Source organism: Lepidochelys kempii, chromosome 25 (assembly GCF_965140265.1).
Source record: "Lepidochelys kempii isolate rLepKem1 chromosome 25, rLepKem1.hap2, whole genome shotgun sequence".
In the NCBI taxonomy this organism is placed as follows: Eukaryota; Metazoa; Chordata; order Testudines; family Cheloniidae; genus Lepidochelys; species Lepidochelys kempii.
The window spans coordinates 16,219,791-16,243,002 of record NC_133280.1 but is presented as its reverse complement, the minus strand read 5'-3'; the positions used below and the strand labels follow the sequence as shown (position 1 = coordinate 16,243,002).

The 23,212-nt window shown below is 55.4% G+C and overlaps 1 protein-coding gene across 3 annotated transcripts; it reads right to left on the bottom strand.

Annotated features, from left to right (window-relative positions):
• Window positions 1-247: 247 nt before the first annotated feature.
• Window positions 248-21,681, bottom strand: RAB3A (RAB3A, member RAS oncogene family). Of its 3 annotated transcripts, XM_073323676.1 has the most exons (6): window positions 21,570-21,615; window positions 20,923-21,046; window positions 10,052-10,279; window positions 6,012-6,130; window positions 3,538-3,662; window positions 248-1,967 (listed from the first exon to the last, which is right to left on the bottom strand). In XM_073323676.1, the coding sequence occupies exons 3-6, from the start codon at window positions 10,277-10,279 to the stop codon at window positions 1,777-1,779; spliced, it is 663 nt and encodes a 220-aa protein (XP_073179777.1). In that variant the 5' UTR covers window positions 20,923-21,046; window positions 21,570-21,615; the 3' UTR covers window positions 248-1,776. The 3 variants fall into 3 exon arrangements, with proteins under 3 accessions (XP_073179777.1, XP_073179776.1, XP_073179778.1); XM_073323675.1 differs by lacking the exon at window positions 20,923-21,046 and having other exon boundaries at window positions 21,570-21,681; XM_073323677.1 differs by lacking the exons at window positions 20,923-21,046; window positions 21,570-21,615 and adding an exon at window positions 17,414-17,479.
• Window positions 21,682-23,212: the final 1,531 nt, after the last annotated feature.

The following is a 23,212-nucleotide window of genomic DNA, read 5'->3' as shown; positions in this document are numbered from 1 at the left end:
GCTTGAGAAGGGACCCTGGATCAGTCAGATCCAGCTTTGTAGAAAGAGCCCCCAGTCCAGGCTTAAGGAGTAGATGGGGTCCCTTCCCGCCACAGACTAGAGTGGGCTAGTCCCCGTTAGGCCTCGCAGAGCAAGGACGTTCCAGGACAGGTGAACTAGTGCAGTGGTATGGTGCTCGGGCACCTCTGCTCTAGGACTAGCTCCTGACCCTCACCCCATGGGGCTGCGGAAAATGAGCCTGAAGGACTTGTGATTAGCATTGATTTATTTCTTCACACCAGCTCTTGGATACAGTGATCTTTAGGAAATTTTACTTTGACACTTTTGACATTTTTACAGTAAACATCACAAAAACAGGAGGCTGGATGTGCGTACCTGCGAAATAGAGAGAGTTCGCCAAGAAAAATAAATAGAGGGAAGCAACGCACCAGGTTTGGGCATTGATAGAATTCGATCTACTGCTTCACAGTCTCTACAATAACACATTACTATAGTAACAGACAAGGAACAGCGAGGCCTGTAGCAAACTAGCACCCTTCAGCTGCTAGTGCGACATCCTGGGGCAGGTGGGGTGTCAACCCCACCCCCAGCATGGAATGGGGCAGCAGTTCGGTGGCTTGTTTCTTTGCTTGAGGCAAACCATCAAAGTTTTTCCTCTAGCATGAGGTTTCCATTGGTCATCCACCACCGGGCTGGGGCTAGTTTGGTACAGGAGTGCCTTGGCCCTTACTCAGCTTTGTTTTTAAATAATAGATTTAAAAGTGATATTCACAAGCAGGTTCATACCACACTGATAAAATAAATACATCTGCACAATCACAGCACAGCATGTCACACCATGGTCACTCACTACTTCTATTTACAGGAAGGTTGTTTTTATGTACAAGGAGGAAGACAGCAGGAGCATAAATTAGCATCTATTTATACAATAGTCAGGAACTAGCCATCCTTGGTGGGGGAGAACAGAGCAGCAGAGGAATGAAAGTCAAGCGGCTCTTCAGCCAGTCAGCGTTATCGGCCAAGGCCTCTGTGCTAGCAAGGAGAAGTTAAGGGGAGGTGTAAAGACAGGGCTGGAACACATCTCTATGAAGAACAAACCACCTGCACTAATGCCTTACTGGGATCTAGACGCACCGTTTAGGAAGTGATTGAATTGTCAAGGTTAAAATCCACATCTGCCCCGATGCAACCCCAGTGTGTCACCCCCTCAGCAGCACTACAGTGAAGGGAGCAGGTCTCTGGTTCCATGGGGCAGGGCTGTTTGTTCAGGACCAGGTGGACTCTAGTCCTTTAAGCTGCTGTCCCCTGAGCAGGGCTCCTCCCACCACCCAGCAGCAGGGATCCAGCTGGGAAGGAAGGAAGGAAGTAAGGAACACATTGGCCAAGCTGAGTCAGCTGGTTAATGCAGGATTCTGCAATTAACCCCTCCCCCCCTTCCAGCAAGATAGACAATTATCTATAAACAAGGGGGCACAATCAGGAAATAGTTAAAAGCAAACAACAAAAAAGTTTCTCCTACCATCCCAGGTTGGAAAACTGGAGGGCACGGGGAGGGCAGGGTGACGCCCCACGGAACCTGCAGACTCTGAGAGGGTGGCCAGAGCCCTTTCAAATCCTGCCAGGTGAGAGTGGACAGACAACTCCTCGCTATGGGCCATCCCACCAGACCTCGTGATTGGGGTGTTCAAGTGGGAGCACAACTGAGCGTAACTAGGGCACTGGTTACTTGGAGGGGTGATGTGGCCTACGCGGGCAGAGGGGGCCGTCCTGCAGTCTCTAACAGGCACAGTCCTGGTGGGGGGGTGCTTGCTGGTCAGTCAGCTGCGGCCCTTGTTTCGCACCAGTCACTGCTGGGTCTGCCGTGTCTAGGGACTCGGACATCTTCTCGCAGATAATGTCGACGAGCCGCTCGAATGTCTGCTTGACGTTGATATTGTCCTTTGCGCTGGCTTCGAAGAACTCAAAACCTGCCCAAAGAGAGATGGGAGAGTGTGAGACTGGCAGCCGGGAGGGACTTGGGGCAAGGCAGGGCCTTTGCTCACCAACAGGGGCCCCTGCAATGCACCTTACCAAACGATTCCTAAGCCCTGGGAAGTATTTTTAGCTGGGATAATTAAAGACCCTGGAAATTAATCTGTCCCAGGTAATTACTTTTACATGGCCCCAAATGTTCATGGAAAATAACAAGGCAACCTCAGCAGCAGGCAGGGGCTGCATAGGCAGCGTCAGCAGCCGGGGACCATCGCTCTGGCCAGCGAAGTCACCCCCCGGCTCTGTTAAATGGCCCGGGATGTTCAGCTCAGACTCCTGCTCCCCATCACAGGAGCTGCTGATTCAAGCTAACTAGGTCAGTCAGGGGAAGGCATTTTTACAAGCTTTGCATCTCTGACGGCAAGAGCCGAGATCCGGGGCTGGGATTCCACCAGCTTAGAACCAAGTATCAGTGCTCAGCATCCCTAGAGCTGAGTGTTTTCTGTGCAGCCAGGTGAGACCCACATGCAAGGGACCCCACCTTACAAAGCCCAGCAAATACCCACGCCTCTTTGATCAGCAGTTGGGTCTTGACTGACCGTTTAAAGATGTGGGGTGGGGGTAACTTAACATTGATTGCCCAAGTCCCGTCCAGGTAGGTGACAGAGTCCATGGCCGGGGCCACTCAGGCTCCTGCTGGCTATAGACAGTTCTCGTCATGTGCATGATAAATATGGAAAGTCTCTGAATTTTTAAGGGTTTTACAGCTCCTCCTCTGGGCTGTTAAATTTTAATGGCACACTTTGCAGGGAAAAGGGTTTAGTTATAAATCCATAAACTCGCCCCACGTTCTAAACTGGGTTCAACCTGCTGTTCAATCCACCCAGGCCGACTGGTTTTCCAACCACTTTACAGCAGTAAACGCAGGGTTTATACGGTTGTGATAATAACAGATTATAATAGAAACAGTTGTCGAAAACACTGGCGCTGGCTCGGCAATTACAGTTTTGTTAGAAGACAAGCCATGCTGCTACTTAATGACAGGATTATGGCAAGTGCAATGAGTCAATTAAATTACTCTACAGGAAAGAAACAGACACACAGGTCCCCTCTCAGGGTTACAGCCCCTGTGCCTGCCACACAACCGCACCGCCTCCACACGCGCGTGTGCACTCGCACAGACAGGTCCCCTTGCAGGGTTACAGCTCTGTGCAGCACCCCCCATCTTCCCCACACCTGTCAGGCCCCTAAAAGATGCTGCCCAGGCCTGCAGGGCACCGTTACGGCTATCTCTCAGCACAAGGACGTCCAGATGCCTTTTGGGGCAGCAAATGCTGGTGCTCAACTGACCAAAGAACCTTCCCATGCCCAGGACTTACCCACGGTGCTTCTGACCTGCTCTTGTGCAAGGCAGCGCAAAGCCCCAACAGCTCGGCAATGCCTGGAACCCTCTCAGATGCTCACATAAGACTGAATCCTGAAAGGGCCCGAGCGGCGCCAACCGGAACCTTGCAGGGTCGGCACGTTACCTAGGCTGGGGCTCAGTGCACAGCACCCAGCACTTACCCAGGTGCTCCGCCAGCTGGCGCCCTCTCTCCGCCGCCACAACTCGCTCATCCTCCATGTCGCACTTGTTACCCACCAGTAGCACCTGTGCATTATCCCAGGAATAGGTCTTGATCTGGGTTGACCTTAAAGCCGCAATAGGGGAACAAATAATCACAATATTCAGACAGCAGGGCTGTGGGCAGCTGGTTATAGACAAAGGCCCAGATTGTCAAAGGTGCTGTGCTCAGCGTTGCAATGCCTAACTTGATTTAGGAGCCTTTAGCTCATTTTCAAAAGTGATTCACACATTAGGAGCCAAAATCCCATTGACAGGTAATGCAATTTAGGCTCCTAAATCAGTTAGGCATTGCAGTGCTGAGCATAGCAACACATCAATACTTTTAAAGACTCTGGGCCAAAAGTCCCAGATCCCAGCCAGAGACTGAAGCCAGGTTCTCTGGGTCAGTGGCAAGAGGCCTTCACCCCCCAGCCTCTTAGCAGAGAAGTTTCGCCTTCACCCCATTTCAATCAAGCCATCAAAGCCAGACTGCCAGAGGGCATGTCAGAGATCCACCACAGCTGCAGCCACAGAGTGTGAAGAAACCAGCAAAGCAGGAAGAGACCTAAAGAGAGAGCTAATGGGAAGAGAAACCAGTAGCAAGATGCATTGGTGGTCAGTGCACAGAGAACAGGGGAGCAGAGGAAGTGGGGAGAGGGGGACAGCAGAGATGGAAAAGCTCAACCCCAGTGCTGGGGCAGGGGCCAGATGAGCAGCCTGGACACCCCATGGCTAGCACAGAATAGACAGCAACAGAGCAAGCTGGGCTCCCCTCCTCCCACAAACCACTCTGCGACTTGCCTGCCCCCAGCCCTAGCGTGCCCAGCTGGGGTGTCCAGGGCTTCAGCTTCTCTGCAGAGACTGCCATGAGGGGCATGCCTGGGGGGCTGCGTGCGAGTGTGCTGAAAACACGCCACCTGTTCTCTGAACCAAGTGCCAGGAAAGGATTTCGGTCACTGCCCATCCGGGAACCAGCCTCCTAGGGGGAGAGCTCTGGACGCCGTCACCAACAGCCAGAGCCAGGCAGCCTACCACCAGCAGCGCGAGATGCACGGAACGGGCTGGCAGGGCCCAGCACAGGCTCAGTTAAAGGCCAGGAACTCTGCATGTACGTGGGACTCTCCAGCTACACAGCAGGTCTGGGCAACATCGGGGAGGGGAGGGCACTAGGGTGAATTTCTGAGAGATTCCCAGTGATCCAGGGCTGAAAGCAGAGCCTGGGGAAGTGGGAACCAGGCCACGCTAGACTGACAGGACCCTCTCTGAACGCACTCGGGGGCTGTTTCGGTCTTGCATTGGGGAGGTAGTGGGCGGCCCAAACAGCCAGCCAGGCTCAGTGCCAACGGGACACGTTCCAGCCCGGATTCCAGCTCTCGCACTTGGAGCCTGGACTAGTTCCACGGACATGGCCCGTCAGTGGCTGCTTGGGGCACCTTGGCACCTGGCTCAGGGCAGCTCTCCCAGCCTGCTGCAGAAGTGTTCCTGGGGGCTCTGAACTCATCTCGCTGCTGTGGGCTGGGGGAGGAGGCGGCTCCTGGCCCAGAATTTCTGCAAGGGCTGCACTTCGTTTGGCTCAGGTGCAGAGACAGCCCACGCGGGCGGGTTATTAGCCAGGCTGCTGACAGCACAGTACTCAAGGCTGGGGACCACCCTGTGGGCGGAGCCATGCTGGCTGCATTACAAGCAGCCCCTGTCCCCTCAAACCTGGGCAGAGGCCAGGAATCGCAGTGCACAGAGGAGGGAGAAGCTCCAGGCAGCAAACCTTGCCCTGTCTCTGGGCGACAAGAGCTGGGGGCATCGCAGGCCAGGCCAGCTCCACCCCGCAGAGATGTATTTACCCAGATGTAGGAAACACCCACTTCAAATGGGGTGGGGGCCGCAGCGGAAAAGCAGCCAGCAGCAGCTGTGCAGAGTCCAAGCTGCAGCCCTAGGAGGAGGCAGGGGGTGCAGGCGCCAAATGTGCGTGTGGGGGGAGTTTCCTTAGCAGAGGAAGACTGTAAGTGGGGGAACATCTTGGCAAGCTTCGAGAAGACAGCAGCCCCTTAGGAGCACGGCTCTGCAGCGGAGCAGGCCCTAGAGGGCACCTGGTGACCAGCTGGCAGCAGAGAGAGTCACACGCAGGGAGTGCTCCCAGCGGGACCACAGTCCGTGGGCATGCAGACATGGCCTGGGGGAGGGGTCCCGGCTACACAGTCCAGTTCGGGACTGGGGCTGGGCAGAAGCGCAGTTAGACATCTGCTGAGTGGCCTGGTTGCCGGGTCCCAGCATGGCTAAAGTGACGGCAGTGAGAAGCTGGCTCTGCACGATGGAGAGGCTCCCTCCCCCTCTCCCCCATCCTCACTGGCTCTGCTAACGAGACGCTGGCCCCGTCTTGGCACTGGCCAAGGCTCAGTGTTGCTTTCCCTTCCCGGTGCCCTCAGAGCCACCCGCTCACCAGTCCTGCACAGCGTTGAAGGACTCCTCGTTGGTGATGTCGTACATCAGGATGAAGCCCATGGCCCCCCGGTAGTAGGCGGTGGTGATGGTCCGGTACCTCTCCTGGCCCGCGGTGTCCTGGGGAGACCAGAGCAGGGTCACTTGGGAGCAGCAGGAAGCATGTGGGAACTCACCCTAACTTCTGTGCACCCCCCGCCCGGGCCCCGGAGCTCCAGCACTGCGAGACGGGAGGAGACGGATCCTGCCTCTGAGATTTAAAGAAGGAAAATCCAATGTTTAGCCAAGTCTCTGGAACTTTCTCCCAGGGCTGCTGACCCCCACCCAGAATGATCTAGGGCACGGGGCCAAGCCAGTGCGCCCCCCTTCCCCATTCGGCGTCTCCTGGGCTGGGAGAGTGCGGGACACGGCAGAGCGCCTCTCCCACACATCCCCTCCCAAGCCTGGCAGTGAGATCACACCCAAGCAACCCTGCGTGTGCCATGGGGGTGGGGAGGGGGACGGGGCCTCCAGGGAGCCCTGCCAAGGAGCAGGGGGAAGAGGAACCGCGACTCCCTGTCTCTGGGGTTTCCCAGGACAGCTGGGAGGCTCAGCCAGGCCTGCAGTGGAGCTGCCTGCGATTCACCATGGCAACCTGTCCCCGTGCCAAAGGGAGCCTTGGTCCCACACTGTGCGCCCAGCTCCAGGGACAGGCTGTGGTTTGCCGCCTCTTGCGGGCAGCTCTCGCACCCAGAGCTGGTGGGCCCAGGCCCTCCCTTCCCAGCCCTGCATGCGGCTGCACCAAGGGCAGGGCTGGGGCCCGGTCAGTGTCAGAGCGATGCCTGCAGACACCTCCTCCATGGCCCCACGGACCCCCACCGACCCTGCCCCAGGCCTCCAGCCACTGCTGATGCATCCCAGACACGTGTGCTTCGGGACGCCACAGCTCCCCCCGCATGCACACGCCTCTTGCCAAAGTGCCCCGCCCCTGCATGCACATGCTTTCGGCTCCTGCACTCCCTCCAGCCACTGCGGCGAGCAGAGCGGGGTGCAGCCGGCGCAGTGGCTCCGACCTGCAGGAGTCTGGCTCAGGGCCAAAGCGGCGTGCTCAGTTTGGGAAGAAGCCGGCCGGCCCCGGGCCCAGGAAAGAAGCCCGGGGTCTGAGCAGGGCTGCGAGCCACAGCACCCACCCTAGACATTTGGCCAGACCCTGCCCTGGGGATCCATGTGGAGGGTGCCCTGCCCCAGACCTCCCCGCAGGGACAGGCAGAGGTGGGGAAGCACCTCACAGTCTGGCTTTGGCCCCCTGGTTCCTGGCAGCAGGAGTCCCGAGTGGCCCTACCTGGGCATTTTTTGCCTCCTAGCAAGATCTGACCCAGAGCTCCCACAAGTGCTGGTAGGGGCGGGGGTGGAGGGCAGGATCCAGGGAGTTTAGTCATCGCTCCGCTCCGTTATTTGGGACCCACAGGCCCCAGGAGCTTGGCAGAAGCCCCTGCTTATTTGCCTGGACAGTTCAACCCAGTGCTCCGGAGCAGTGCAGGGCCTGGAAACCCCCGTGGCTGTCGGCCTGCGGAACAGGTGCTGCAGGGCAGGCCATGGAGAGGAGAAATCCACCCCGAGCACTGAGGGCAGTAGAAGCAAGATGTTTACCAGCCGGTAAAGCGACACCCGTGGGCAGCTCCAAGCACTTCAGACAATCACCAGCCCCGACTCCTCGGTGGGGGTGGGAAAGATTCCTGCCCATTTCACAGATGGGGAAACAGAGTCAGAGAGGCCACATGAGCCAAGTGAGTGGCAGGGCTGGGAACAGAACCAGGGACTCCTGGGTAAGTCCCTACTCTAACTACTAGGTAACTAACTGTATAACAAAACCACCCCAGTGGCTGGCCGACTGCAGCGCTACTGTGCCAAGTAACTTGCCATCCCCACCCAGGGGTCTCTCGGGTTGGAGGAGCTCCCCGTCCCCAGTGGGCAACCCTGGACCAGCTGAAGCACACGAGGCAGAGACGGGGACTGGCAGACCTGCCATGGCATCGCTGCTCAGGAGAGGAGAGGTGTGTTAATGGAACCCGTCTCTCTCCAGGGCTGGGTTTCAAGCAGATGAAGGGGGAGACTTTGGGGTGGATTCGCTAAGAGTCTCAGCCTGGCCAAGAGACCGGTTCCCGATTTCCGCTCTGATCCCACTGGAATCGCCATGTCTCTGGTTTTATATTTGAATTATTTTATGATTCTTCCAATCAAAGAATTTCCAAATTCTCTGCAGATCTACCCTTTCCCTTTGGGCCACCCCTGGCTGCAGGGCATGCTGGGAGGCACTGACAGCAGATGCCAGCTGCCTTGCCAGGATCATGTCAATGCCGAGGAGCAGGACCCAAGCAGGGCTCAGCTGCAGAGCGGCCAATAGGGGCTGGGACTGTCCTGTCTCAGGGAGGCCTGTAGGGAGAGGCAGGCCCAGGCACTCCCGACACACCAGCTTCTCATTCGCCTGCCGTTGAATGGGAAGGGGGAGCCCTTCGTTTCAGATGAGCCTGTGGGAGTGGGGTGCCTGGCGATTAGCCACATGTCTGCGTGAACAGCCCAGCTCACCGAGTTTGCAAAGAGCAGCCTGAAGCAAGGCTGGAGAAGCCCCTCCCTACGCACCCTGACAGAGGACAGACGGACCAGAGGAGCCCAGGGAAGAAAACAGGAAGCCACAAAATTTACAGGGCAAAGCCCAGCAGGCAGGGGCAGGAACACCCCCCGCGTGCCCCAATGTTCAGACAGCCGCCCTGAAGCGGTTCAGTGTCAGACAGGGGCTCCCCTCCCAGCAAGGGACCGTTCTGCTGCCTTCAATGCTACCGGGGGAGCTGAACGCAGCCCCAGCAAAGAACCCCGAACTCGGCTCTCCTGAAAATTAACCCCCACTCTGCACTCCCAGGCAGTGGCTTCATTAGGCTGGGAACTGGCACGTGTGCCCAAGAGACCCCTCCCCGCTCTCCAAGAGTCACCAGGCTCATCGCTTCTCTGGTTCCACCACCCAGAGCCTTTCATCGCTGCGGCAGGCAGCTCAGAGCCACGAAGCTGCATTTACATCCCACGGGAACGAGGGCAAAGCCACCGCAGCTAAATCTGTCACTCCGGCTACTCCCTCATCTCTGCTGCTGAGACTGTTCTGGGCGCTTCTGTGTTGACGCTTTGTGCCCAGGGAGGCAGGGAGCCTGTCAGCACATGGCGCTGCGGAGCGTGAGGCCACCTCTGAGCGTTCTGGAGCCAAGGCCTTGGGCTAATGGCTCCTTCCAGAGGCTGTGTGTGTGTGAGAGTGGGGGGGTGGAGGGGGCCAAGGTGAATCAAGGTGGAGCTGACAGCCTGGGTGCAGAGCAAGGGGCAGCCCAGGCTTGCTCTGCAGCGGCTCGGTGGAGGAGCTGGGAAAGGCCATGCTGTAGAGCTGGGCTTTAGAACAGCCCTGAGCCTACGCGGGGTGCTCAGGTTCTAGGAGACAGCATGGCCACAGCCACCACCCGTCCAAGCCTCTTCTCACTGCCGCTGTCCCACGCGGACCACAGTCCCAGGGTGTACACAGCACACCAGGACCCCTCTTCTGAGGGCCACTCTGCCAGGCCGCCGCGGGGCTAGCAGCAGATGCAGGATGCTCACACTTCGTGGAAGTGGTTAGTTAGCAACCTGTGTCCTGGGGGGAAAGAGCGTAAAAGAAACCAGAACCGGCATCACCCATGTGATGTCCGACCTTCGGAAAACACTCCGGGCTGGTTATCACTTCGTGAACATCTCCCCCAGCAAGCACCGATCCCATGGTGCCCACTGACGGCCTGGGGAGAACACACCAGGCACACCATGCAGCAGCCAAGGCCGGAGGGCCAGTCTAAGCCACAGGGAAGTTGAGGGTGGCTGAACAGGACTCCCCGGACTGAGGCCTGGCTAGGACTCTGGGTTATCACCCCAGCCCTGGAGCAGCTGGCTGGGCCAGGGAGGTTTCAGTGCACATCTCCTGTGACATACAGCAGCACAGAGCCCCCCTCACTGCATCCCACAACCCCCAGCACCTGCTGCGACCACAGCCCCTACCCAGATCTGCAGCTTGATGCGCTTGTCGTTCCTGTAGATGGTTTTGACTTTGAAGTCGATGCCCACGGTGCTGACGAAGGCGGGAGTGAAGGAGTCATCAGCGTACCGGAACAGGAATGAGGTCTTCCCCACGCTGCTGTTCCCGATGATCAGGATCTTGAACATGTAGTCGAAGTTCTGATCCGAGGATTCCTTCTGGCCATAGCGGGAGTCGGTAGCGGAAGCCATCTGCAAAGGGAAGCATACGGCAGAGCTGGGCTGGGGGCGTACGTGCTTCCTGGGGGATTCAGGCATGCTCGGCCCCATGGAGTCACCAGGGTGGCTGCTCCCCGCTCAGACCCAGAGAGACCCCACCACCAGCTTCTGGGAGGTCAGAGCGAGGCCACGTCATGCAGTATCGCAGCCCATCACCCCTCTGGGTGCAGTAACATGGGCGGGCACCGTGAAGCACCAGAAATGGCACCCAGATATGCCCACCCTTTCTGCCCTGCAATGGGGAGGGGGGAGGCTCATGGGGGTGCCCTTCCGGTGGGTCATATCTGGTGTCATTCGCAACGGAGTACTGCAGCGTCCAGCACCCTGGAACGAAGGTACAAGGTTTCTCAGCGAGGGCGGAGTGACCAGAGAGCTGGGAACAGAATCCAGGTCTACGCATACCCAGAACGGATTGGTCAGATTTTAAACATGCTCCTCTCTGCCATGCTGTTTTAGGATAACCCTGAGACCGCAGCCCTGCCTGAGCCTGGGCCCTGCCCCATGTTTCCCCACTGGCAGCTGGGGGTGATCACAGCACATGCCACCCACCAATGCGGCTGATGCAGGAAGTTGGACCCGGCAGAGGACACCAGCCCCAAGCCAGCTGGGCTCTCTGATCCAGCCTCTCCCAGACCTAGCTATTCTACAGGATCTCCCTGCCCTGTTCACAAGCCGGAAGCCACGAGGCCCAGCAGACCACAGGCCCGGGCTTTCTGTCCCGGCACATACCCGGGGTACGTTACACCCGGAAGTCAACAAGGGGGAAGAGGCCCATTCCACCCAACCCATCACCCAGCCAGCACAAAGCTGCTCCTACAGCCTGCTCCCCAGGGCAGCACCCAGAGCAAGGCTGTATGACTCCAGGCACAGCTCCCCTCATCCCGCCCTGGAGAGCCCCATCACGGCCTAAAGCCTTCCTGCTACCCACCTCGAGTCTCTGCATCTTCATTCCGTCCCTCTGGCCTTGCCCTCAGCAAAGCGCCCCATCGAACCCCGTGGGCTGCTGCTGCTTGGCCAAACTAGGCAGAGTTCCTTCCCGATCCCCTCAGAGCTCAGCCCCTCCAGCCCCCCAGGCAATGCCCCTGCTCTCCCCAGACCTTCCTGCACTTTGTCTGCAAAGGGCCGGTACGAGGGGCCTAGACAATACTGCGTTTCCCCCTCGCCCCTTTGACTTGGCCAAAGGCTCAGGCTGCCCTTGCTGTGATCCTTGCAGCCCCTGCCAGGGCTCATGAGAGGTGCCGTGTGGGGACAGTCCTGAAGACTGATGCCCTTTGATTACCCAGTGACATGGGCAGCTGGTGTCCGCTATTCCCCGCACCCCCAACCCTGCTAAGGGGAGTTCGAGCCCCACAGCCCATTCAGGCCGGGGCCCTTGGGGGGATGGGCAGCACGGGGGCCAGTCCGTTCCAGGTGTGGCAGCAGTTCTGTGCCAGTGGAAACAGGACCGAGCCCCACAGAGCCGTCAGGGATCCAGACCCATGATGACGTTTCTGAAGCCTGTTGCTGGCAAGCGATGGATATTCAGGGTCTGAACAGCTGCTGGAGACACAGCAAGCAGCATCTGCGAGTGGAGAATGCCAGGTCCGTAGCACTGGGCACAGCCTCTGGGTGTGGAAAGAGGCGACTCTGCTCCCCAGGTTCAGTGGGGCAGGAAAGAGACCATTGGGAAAATGGAAGGTGTGACAGACAGGCCCCCAAACAGCAGCCCTTTGCATGGAGCCCCTGTGGCTCACACTGGAGGTGGGACGGCTCTCTGCAGCCCCCATAGCTGCGCTCCGAGTCCTAGATGGAGCAGGAGCCCAGCTCGCAGGAGCCTTACGGCTACCAGCCTGGGGAAGCCACACGCGTGTGGCCAGTTCCTCCCTGGAACGCTGCTCTCAGCCGTGCCTGCACAAGGGCCTCTGCTTCCTCTGCTCATCACCACCTTTGTCTCCCTCCTTCCCAGCTGCTGGAGTGAACTGGAGCAAGGCACCAGCCAACACTCAGCATGCGCCTCAAGTCCTGCTTCCTCCCCAGCGTGGAGGGGCTAACCCAGGGCAAGCTCTAGTCCAGACTCCTCGGCTGAGAGTCCACCCAGCTTCAGCACAAAGCAAACTCAGGTCTCTGCCACAAACTCCTCAACTGCTAATGTAGCTGTGAACTACCCCAGCACATGCGTCAACCAAAACAAGGACCCCTCGGGGCTTCTAACGGAAATGGCCCCCCCAAGGATCTGTACGGGGACCAACAATGTTCAACATATTCATAAATGATCTGGAAAAGGGAGGGAACAGTGAGCTGGCACAATTTGCAGACAATATAAAATTACTCAAGATCGTTAAGTCCAAAGCTGACTGCGAAGAGTTACAGAGGGATCTCACAGACCTGGTGGCTGGGCAACAAAATGGCACCTTGAGACTCAGTCTAAGTGCAAAGTCATGCACATTGGAAAACATGATCCCAACTGTACATACAAAACGATAGGGTCTAAATGAGCTGTCACCACTCAAGGAAGAGAACTTGGCATCATCCTGGCTAGTTCTCTGAAAACATCCGCTCAATCTGAAAAATCAGCCAAAAAAGCAAACAGAATGGTAGGAACCATTAGGAAAGGGATAGATCATAAAACAGAAAACATCACAAGGCCACTTATAAATCCATGGCACGCCCACACCTTGAACAGTGCGTGCAGTTCTGGTCACCCCATCTCAAAAAAATATATGAGAATGGGAAGAGGTACAGAGAAGGGCAAGAAAAACTGCTAGGGATGGAACAGCTTCCATGGGCGATTAAAAAGACGGGGACCGTCCAGCTTGGAAAAGAGACGCCTGAGGGGGGAACATGATTGAAGCAAAGAAAACAGGACTGGTGTGGAGAAAGTGAATACGGAAGCGTTATTTATCTGTTCCCGTCACACACAAGCTAGGGGGTCATGTGTTGAAAACAAACAAACAGACGTACCGCTTCACACGGCACACCGTCAAACCATGGAACCACCCATGGTCATGGCCCGGAACGCTGTGAAGGCCAAAAGTAGAACTGGACTAGAGAGTTAGATACTTTCATGGAGGACAGGCCCATCAATGGCTGTTAGCCAGGACTGTCAGGGATGCAACCCCACGCTCCAGGTACCCCTCAACCTCCAACTGCCAGAAGCACCTGGTACTGGCCACCGTGAGAGACGGATATTGGGTTAGATGGACCATTGGTCTAACATCAGCATCGCTATTCCTAGACCAGTGGTGCCCAAAGACACAGAGACCGTCCCTGCCCAAGACAGGCACATGGCGGGAGAAAGGGAATACAATCCCCATTTTGCAGGTTGGCAACTGTGCCCAGAGGGGTTATGGGCAGGATTATCAGTGGCCAACTCTCCTGGGTTTTCAATGGGAACTGGGTGCCTGAACTCTCTCAGCTGCCTGTGACAGCCCTACCCCAGTGACACTGGACCTCTGGGGCAGAGCAAGGAACCAAGCCCAGATCTCAAGACTCTGTCTAGAGCCTTCCCCACAAGGCTACGCGAATGTGGAGAGGCATGTGGCTGAAGGAGCAGGGTGAGAGCGCCCTGGACAACCCAGAGCAAAATTCCTGAGAACTAAGGGCAGGTCTGTGCCTCTAGATTTTCCAGGGACATAGCAGGGCAGACAGCACCAGCAAACACTGTTGCTCTGGGAGGTCCCAAGAGCTTTGAATGCAATAGATCCAGGAGGTCTGTATTTACTAGGTCCTGAGACAAACTCCTTCCCCCCAGAAATTAATGCTCCCTGTGAAGTAACAGTCCAAGTGCACCATGGTGTTTTTCCCATTATATAAGCTTCCTCAAAAGAAACCCTTGAAGCGAACAGCTTGCATGAATAGATAAGGTTCCAATTTCCTTCTTGAGGCAGCCAGCCAGTGCGGGCCTTTGATCCATGCAGCTGTGATGTTCCTGCACTCGGTCTGAACCACTACAAAGCCAGGCCTCCACTACTGGGTCTAACGTGCATCCCACCGGCCTGGGTGCTGGCAGCAGCCAAAACCATGCAAACAAAGTAAGATGTTTTAACATAAGAACGGCCACACTGGGTCAGACCAATTGTCCATGTAGCCCAGTGTCCTCTAACAGTGGTTGGGACAAGACAGGTCAGAGGGAATGAGTGGAAGAGGGCAATTAACCAAGTGATCCATCCCGTCACCCAGTCCCAGTGTCTGGCAGTCAGAGGTTTAGGGATACCCGGAGCATGGGTTTGCGCCTTGACCATCTTGGCTAATAGCCCCCCGATGGACCTATCCTCCAGGAACTGAGCTAGTCATCTAGAGATTTGCTTTGTTTTACAACAAGCAGCATGAAAAACACTAGTGAAGTCAGTACAAACTAAAATTTCATACTGAAAATGACTTGCTTATACTGCTCTATATCCCATGCACTGAAATGTAAGTACAATATTTATATTCCAATTGTTCTATTTTATAACGATATGGTAAAAATGAGAAAGTCAGCCACTGTTCAGTAACAGTGGGCTGTGAGACTTTTGTATTTCCATGTCTGATTTTGTAAGCAAGTCGTTTTTAAAGTGAGGTGACACTTGGGGTACGCAAGACAAATCAGACCCCTGAAAGGGGTACAGTTGTTTGGAAAGGTTGAGAGCCACTGCTCCACACCATTCAGGACTTTACAGACCTCTATCATATTCCCCCTTAGTCGTCTCTTTCCTAGACTGACGAGCCTGTCTTTTTACTCGCTCCTTATAGGGAAGCTGTTCCCTCCCCCTGATCATTTTTGTTGCCCTTCCCTGTACCTTTTCCCTTATAAACCCAACTGTGCCTCCTACACACCCCCTTTTCTAAAGTCATACCAGCCCCAATATTAGTGGGTTAGGGTTAGAGCCAAGGTAGAATTTCCCCCCCAGTTTACCTGAATTGGATAAGCAGCTCCCAAATTATGACATCCTAAAAACAAAGGCATTCACTGAAGCTCATCAAGTCTATTATTGTGCCACTTTGTAACAAAAGGAGCGGATTCTCCAAGCTGAGATCTACCCCCAGGTCTGAGATGACTCGGTTGTGATCAAACATGAAGAGCTGTTAAACATTTTTTAACACGGGCACTCTTGTGAATCATCAGCCCCAACAAGCACTGCGCAGCACAACTTGTCAGCGAGAGACCAAAGGCAACATTGTCAAAAGGGCCCAAGTGGCTTAGGAGCCTAGGCCCTATTTTCAAGTGACTTAGGCACTTGGAGCCTAAATTCCATTCGCTTCCAATGAGACTTAAACTCTCAAGGGACTAAATAACTTTCAGAAATAGGACTTAGGTGCTTCTGAAAACATTACCCCAAAGCTCTCGTTGAAAAGCCACCAAGGGTAGGTCTGCCCTGCAGCTGGCAGTGCGATGGCAGCACGGGTCCGCACGACCATGCCAGCTTGAATCTAGCAAGCGCAGCTGGCTACAACAGCCATGACAATGCAGCGGCAGGACTTCGGCACGACCTGTGCAATGCACGCTGGGGACACGCTTGCATTAGCTGGCCCACACTGAAGCTCGGGCTGCCATTTCTTCACTGCTATTTTCAGCCATGCTTGCTAAGTTAACGTTAGCACAGGTACGCCAGCGTGTGCTGCATCACACCTCACAGAATCATAGAATATCAGGGTTGGAAGGGACCTCAGGAGGTCATCTAGTCCCACCCCCTGCTCAAAGCAGGACCAATCCCCAATTAAATCATCCCAGCCAGGGCTTTGTCAAGCCTGACCTTAAAAACTTCTAAGGAAGGAGATTCTACCACCTCCCTAGGTAACGCATTCCAGTGTTTCACCACCCTCCTAGTGAAAACGTTTTTCCTAATATCCAACCTAAACCTCCCCCACTGCAACTTGAGACCATTACTCCTTGTCCTGTCCTCTTCTACCACTGAGAATAGTCTAGAACCATCCTCTCTGGAACCACCTCTCAGGTAGTTGAAAGCAGCTATCAAATCCCCCCTCATTCTTCTCTTCTGCAGACTAAACAATCCCAGTTCCCTCAGCCTCTCCTCATAAGTCATGTGTTCCAGACCCCTAATCATTTTTGTTGCCCTTCGCTGGACTCTCTCCAATTTATCCACATCCTTCTTGAAGTGTGGGGCCCAAAACTGGACACAGTACTCCAGATGAGGCCTCACCAATGTCGAATAGAGGGGAACGATCACGTCCCTCGATCTGCTCGCTATGCCCCTACTTATACATCCCAAAATGCCATTGGCCTTCTTGGCAACAAGGGCACACTGCTGACTCATATCCAGCTTCTCGTCCACTGTCACCCCCTAGGTCCTTTTCCGCAGAACTGCTGCCTAGCCATTCGGTCCCTAGTCTGTAGCGGTGCATTGGGTTTTTCCGTCCTAAGTGCAGGACTCTGCACTTATCCTTATTGAACCTCATCAGATTTCTTTTGGCCCAATCCTCCAATTTGTCTAGGTCCTTCTGTATCCTATCCCTGCCCTCCAGCGTATCTACCACTCCTCCCAGTTGAGCTTCTCACACTCAGGCCTGGGCTACGCTTTAAATGTAGGCTGACATGGCTACAGCGCTCCTGGGTGCGCACTTTTCACCAGGCTCTGCAGACCTTACCCCTCTGCATCTACGCTCTGCGGCTATGGGCCACAGCTACGTGGCTGCCGCCCCCCAGTGCAGACGTGGTCTCACTCTCTCTTTTTCCTGCAGAGCCAAACTGCAAAGCTTAACTCGACTCTCCAGGGGTTGTCGTTTGCAATAGCACCTACCACAACAGGACCCAACCTGGCTGTGGCCTTGAGGGACTATTGCAATGTAAATGTCACAGAATCATAGAATCTCAGGGTGGGAAGGGACCTCAGGAGGTATCTAGTCCAACCCCCTGCTCAAAGCGGGACGAATCCCCAATTTTTGCCCCAGATCCCTAAATGGCCCCCTCAAGGATTGAACTCATAATCCTGAGTTTAGCAGGCCAATGCTCAAACCACTGAGCTATCCCTCCCCCCAAAACACCACAACAGAGAGGACAAAAAGCCCTGCAATACAAAAGTGAAGCAGAGAGGCCATTTGTAAATTCAGACATTAAGAATTGGTGGTCGCCACGGCTAAGCTTCAAACATGTGATCGCCAGACCCCAGTGGGAGGACAAGAGACAGTTACCTTCACTGGAGTAATCGCTCTCCTGGGCTGAACAGCTCCCGCCCTGCTGCCCAGCCCTAGGCCCCTGTGCTCCCCACACACACTCAGGACCCCTGCTCCTCTCACCGTAGCAGATCTGTGGAGGACTGGGAGGAGAGAACAGATGATCAAGATTGGCTGTTTTGCTAAAATAATTTACTGGGAATGATTCTGGGGAAGTCCTGGGCCCATTTTCAACAGAGGGAGACACTAGATGTCTGCAGTAGATTCCAAGGCCAGAAGGGCCTAGGAGGGTGCTGTTCCCCTCTGCTGTGAGCTTCTTAAGAGGGAGAACCTGCAGCAAGCCTTAACAGGCTGATTGGAGACCCCCACGTCTCAGAAGGTTCACCAGGGACCACCCCTTGACCCCTCTGTAACCCTTAGTAGCTTTTTTGGGGGGGAAAGGGGAAGAAGATAACCATAAACTTTGCAACTTGGAGCAGAGTACGAACGGATACAGGAGCATCTTCCTGAATCTGCAGACAGACCTTTCCATTGCCTCTGCTGCTGCAGGAAAGAGTTCTTTTCAGCAACAGCATGAAATTAGTTTCAAGTATTTAGTCTCAGCACCTCAGGGAAACTCAAGAACCATGTCAACTTCAAGTTGGGCGCTCCAGTCATCTGCAGTAGGGAAGGCACAAAACAAGATGGCTGTGGGAAGCAGCACAAACCTCCTCTCCTTGCCATAGGCAGGAGGTTCTTCAGACAGGCAGATCCTTCTCCCTTCCAGCAGCTTGACATTTATCAGATCCCTACCACCCAGAGCTGAGAAAGAGCCCTGAGCATGGTCCAGGGGCAGCTCATTGGTAAGAATCCCAGAGCCAGGGAGGGAATGGGGGTTGGCTACTGCTTCACACCAGGGAGTTGCCCACATAACCTGCAGACGCCCACCTTCTCAGATTTGCAGGCTGGCCCCGGCTAATCGTTTCAAATCTCCGGTGACGTTTCCGAGCCCTGTTTATAAAGCACAGAGACTAGATTCGGCTTGATCTGAGTTGTACCAGGGTGCACAGTAGCATGAGCTTTTAGCTCCAAGATTTAAGTACGTGGGATATTGCTTGCACCGGGTATGCTGTCTCCCTTTACCGCCAATTGAAGCTGGCAAGGTGGGTGAGCTGCATCTTCCCTGTTCTAAGGTCACCCTTTGCAAAGGAGAAACAGAGACTCCCGAGCCACAAAGTACTTTTTTCTCTTTCTGTGAAATAATATCGGGAAATGCGACCTTATAACCTCATTCATAGTCACTACTGTGCAGACTCCTACTCTGAGTCTCTAATCGCACTTCCTGAAAAATTGTTGTACCTTTGTTTTAGTCTCTGATCACTTAATATTCAAGCAATAAGGTGACAGGCAGAGTACACGAGGCAAGCGTGTACGCAAGGCGGTGTACGCACGATGCACAAGGCAAAAGGTTGAACAACTTCAGTTTTGAGTGCAAAACTCACCCAGAAATACATGGCCACTTTCTGCTTCCCTTTATCAAACTGAATTTACAAACAGCCAGGAGGAGGAGAGTTTTTGTTTTACAAGTGCTGTCCCCAGTCCAAAGGCACCTCAAATAAGGAGCACTCGGACGTACTGGACAGTACAGTTATGGTCATGCCATTACATGCCGTCAGGAAGCTTTAACGGTGCACCGAGCCGAACGCCATTTCCTAATAAGCTGCACAATTCAGAGTTTGGGGGGAAAAAAAAATCAAGAGAATTTTCAGCCTCTGAGAAATCAGCCCTGCTCCATTTCTCTAAAGCCAAACAGAAGAAAACCTCCGAACACGTGTATGAATAAGTATGTATCCGATTAATAAGTATGCATCCACAGTATGCATCCGATGAAGTGAGCTGTAGCTCACGAAAGCTTATGCTCAAATAAATTGGTTAGTCTCTAAGGTGCCACAAGTCCTCCTTTTCTTTTTGCGAATACAGACTAACACGGCTGTTACTCTGAAACCATGAATAAATCCTGTTTACATGGCTAATCTGCCAGCAATCCAGATCCAATGGGAACTATACAATCCAGCAAGTCACTTAGGCCATTTTAACAATATGCAATTTAACTCAAATAATGGGTCTCAACATAATATTAGTCATTTGGCCCTTGTGGACCAAGTTCATATTTAGAGAAACATTTTATTGCTACATTAAGCCAGCCACTTAGTGAGCTAACTCCTCCAGTGCATTTTAATTACAGTACTCTTAATACCTACAGGCAGCTTTCCTGTATACTGTCTCCAAGCATCTGCATTGAACGAGGAACACACACCTCCTCTGACAGGCACATGGAGACCCCAGCAATGAGCTAGCGCTCCAGCAAAAGGGAGGGCGATTCCCCACTAGCCCTGCTGCCCCACGACTTAGTGTTTGCCACCCAAGTAAAGGCATCTCTCTTCTGCCAACGCTCAACTAAGACACATGACCCAAGCCGCACCGTAAGGGACATAAGAGAAGGGACCGTGCAGATCAGGCTGGTGGTGGGCTCCATTTCTGCAATGCCTTTGGACAGGGCAGCCCAGTCCTGGCCTGGCCGAGCCCTCTATTTTTCATGAGTCTATGGCAAGATTCTTCGTAACCTCACAGCGTCCTGGTGTAAAGTAACGGACACTAGTGACCCTGCGCTAATGAGCAAAGCTTGGTGTGGAGGCAGATTTGGGTTGGTAAAGTCAGATAATTACACTGACCTAGGCAAGGCATGTTGTGAGGAAGAGGGTAACAATGAAGCGGGGCTGTACCTAGGACCTGGGCAATGAGTGTCTTTCATTAGCTAGGGCTTTTCTGAGGGAGGGAGCAGTTTTACTCTGTAGAGAGGAGTGTAGAGATAGCAGGACTGAAAAGGGTTCGTGGTATGTCTGCACCAAAAGCTTCTGCCCTAGCAATGGGCGCTCTTCTCCTGTGTTCTTCTGGAAATTTCATCCTTTAATATCACCCAAGAAACACAAAACACCCATCATTGTAGGCAGATCATCTCAGTCACTGGTTTGCCTTCACCATGCAAATGTCACTGAGTGCACAGATGCCAAGGCAAACAATCACTCAGGCCCCCACATCCATTTTGCTCTCTGTTTTAAGAGCAGCATTAGGCACATGTGAAGTTAGTTATAACACCCATCAAAAGGAGAGCAAAGCAGTAACCTTATACACCACCGCATGGTACAGCAGGAACCAACTAAGCTGCATGCTTGGTTGGATGTGTTAATAAATGATCGTCACTCAGAGACCAAGGGGTTGAGTGGATGCAGATGGCTTCAAGCTATTCAGTTGTCTGTACCATTCAGCCCTCAGAGTCCCCGCCCTGCTATCAATCATTCATATTAAAACATCCTTAACCAGCTCAGTGTTCTTTTATTTAACAGGCTTTCTCTGGATTGCATCAGTGAGCACCCCCCCGCCCCAACACTGGCAGAAAAGGCTGCATGCACAGCAAACATCACGTCTATGTTATTCTTGAGGCCCAGCCAAATCTTCTGACCTGGCACCAACCAAGAGAAATGTCTCACCTGGGGCCGAGAGAGAGAAATATTCAGTGACCCTGTTTGGTCCCCTGAACCTCCATGTTTCCCCACGTTACCAGCCGAGAAATCACATTTGCAGAGCCTGGCAAATCACTGGAACGGATTCAGCCTTCGGTCCAAAAACGACCCTTCAATATGTTTTATACAAATCCCTAAAATGCCCCATCACCCCCACTCCAGGTAGGAGGCCAAGGAGCTCCCGTGCACCCCAGCTCCCCTCAATCCCCCCCGCCAGACAGGCAGCGTAGGTGGAAAAGGGGGGGGAGCGGAAGCTCGTTTGCTCTCCCCCCCAGGCCGGATAGAGACGGACATGGATGCAGAACGCTGACCCATGCACCCCCCACCCCCGCCAGCAGGTCTGTGTGCATGCATCACCCAGCGGGGTTTGTGCACACCGCCCCCCATTGCTCTGCCATGCGAGGGGCGCCCCCCAAGCACACAGCCCCCCTCCCTCCATCCTTCAGCAGGAACCGAGCCCCCTGCTTGCCCCCCCCTCCCGTGCAGCCACGAGCCCCGCCCGCTGCATCATCATCCCCCCGGGTGTCAAATGAAGGTTATCGCCCTGCACGCGGGAGGCCGGGCGGGGCTGCCAAGGGGGCCGGGGGGGCGGCCGGGGGGGGGCGCGCGCTCACCTCCAGATCGCGCTCCCCAGCCTTCTCTTGCACCAAATGCAGCAGCACCGCGCGCGGCCCCGGCAATTGCAGAGCCCGGCTGACGTCGCCAGCATTCCGAAGGGGCGGGGACCGGTATGCAGATGAGAATATGACGTCAGGAGGCCGGAGACGATCCATTCTGAGCTATTCCCTCAGACTCCGGAGGAGGCGGGCTTCTACCCAATCTTGCGCGATGATAGGCTCGCGCTAATGATTGACAGCATGAAAGCACCACCCATTCGACGCTTTCGTGAGCTTTTGAGTGACAGCCTCGAGCTCGAGCCTCCTTTAGGGCGGCCAGCTGGCCTGGTCCCTCAGGGGTGGCATAGCCCCCTCAAGGCAGTGGCTGTTAGTGGCACGTGACGTGCCACCCCTCCACACCGTAGGGCAGTGGTACGAGCCAACACTACCAAGATATATGCCACCCCCACAGGAAACAGTGGTATGAACTGGATCTCCGCCTCTCCCCTGTCAGGACATGGCACCATCCTGCACAAGGGCCCGCACACGTCATCTCCCCCGTCACAACAGGTTTCCCCCCAGTAGGGATAGTGGTACAAGCCACCATATATGCCCCCTCCTCTGTCACAATTCCCACCTGCCCCCAGAGGAGCTAGTGGTATGAGCTGCTGCATGCTAGTTTCCTGCCCCACATGTCACCCCCCATGGGTCGGTGGTACGATCCACTCCAGGCCATCTCCCTGGTCCCGACATTTCACCCCCCATGGGTCGGTGGTACGAGCTGCCCCAGCCCGCTCCCCTGCCCCACATGTCACCCCCCATGGGTCAGTGGTACGATCCACTCCAGGCCATCTCCCCGGTCCCGACATTTCACCCCCCGAGTCGGTGGTACGAGCCGCCCCGGCCCGCTCCCCTGCCCCATATGTCACCCCCCATGGGTCGGTGGTACAATCCACTCCAGGCCATCTCCCCGGCCCCAACATGTCACCCCCCCCGAGTCGGTGGTACGAGCCGCCCCGGCCTGCTCCCCTGCCCCACATGTCACCCCCATGGGTCAGTGGTACGATCCACTCCAGGCCATCTCCCCTGCCCCACATGTCACCCCCCATGGGTCGGTGGTACGAGCTGCCCCAGCCCGCTCCCCTGCCCCACATGTCACCCCCCATGGGTCAGTGGTACGATCCACTCCAGGCCATCTCCCCTGTCCCGACATTTCACCCCCCGAGTCGGTGGTACGAGCCGCCCCGGCCCGCTCCCCGGTCCCGACATTTCACCCCCCATGGGTCAGTGGTACGAGCCGCCCCGGCCTGCTCCCCTGCCCCACATGTCACCCCCCATGGGTCGGTGGTACGAGCCGCCCCGGCCTGCTCCCCTGCCCCACATGTCACCCCCCATGGGTCGGTGGTACGAGCCGCCCCGGCCTGCTCCCCTGCCCCACATGTCACCCCCCATGGGTCGGTGGTACGAGCTGCCCCAGCCCGCTCCCCTGCCCCACATGTCACCCCCCATGGGTCAGTGGTACGATCCACTCCAGGCCATCTCCCCGGTCCCGACATTTCACCCCCCCGAGTCGGTGGTACGAGCCGCCCCGGCCCGCTCCCCTGCCCCATATGTCACCCCCCATGGGTCGGTGGTACAATCCACTCCAGGCCATCTCCCCG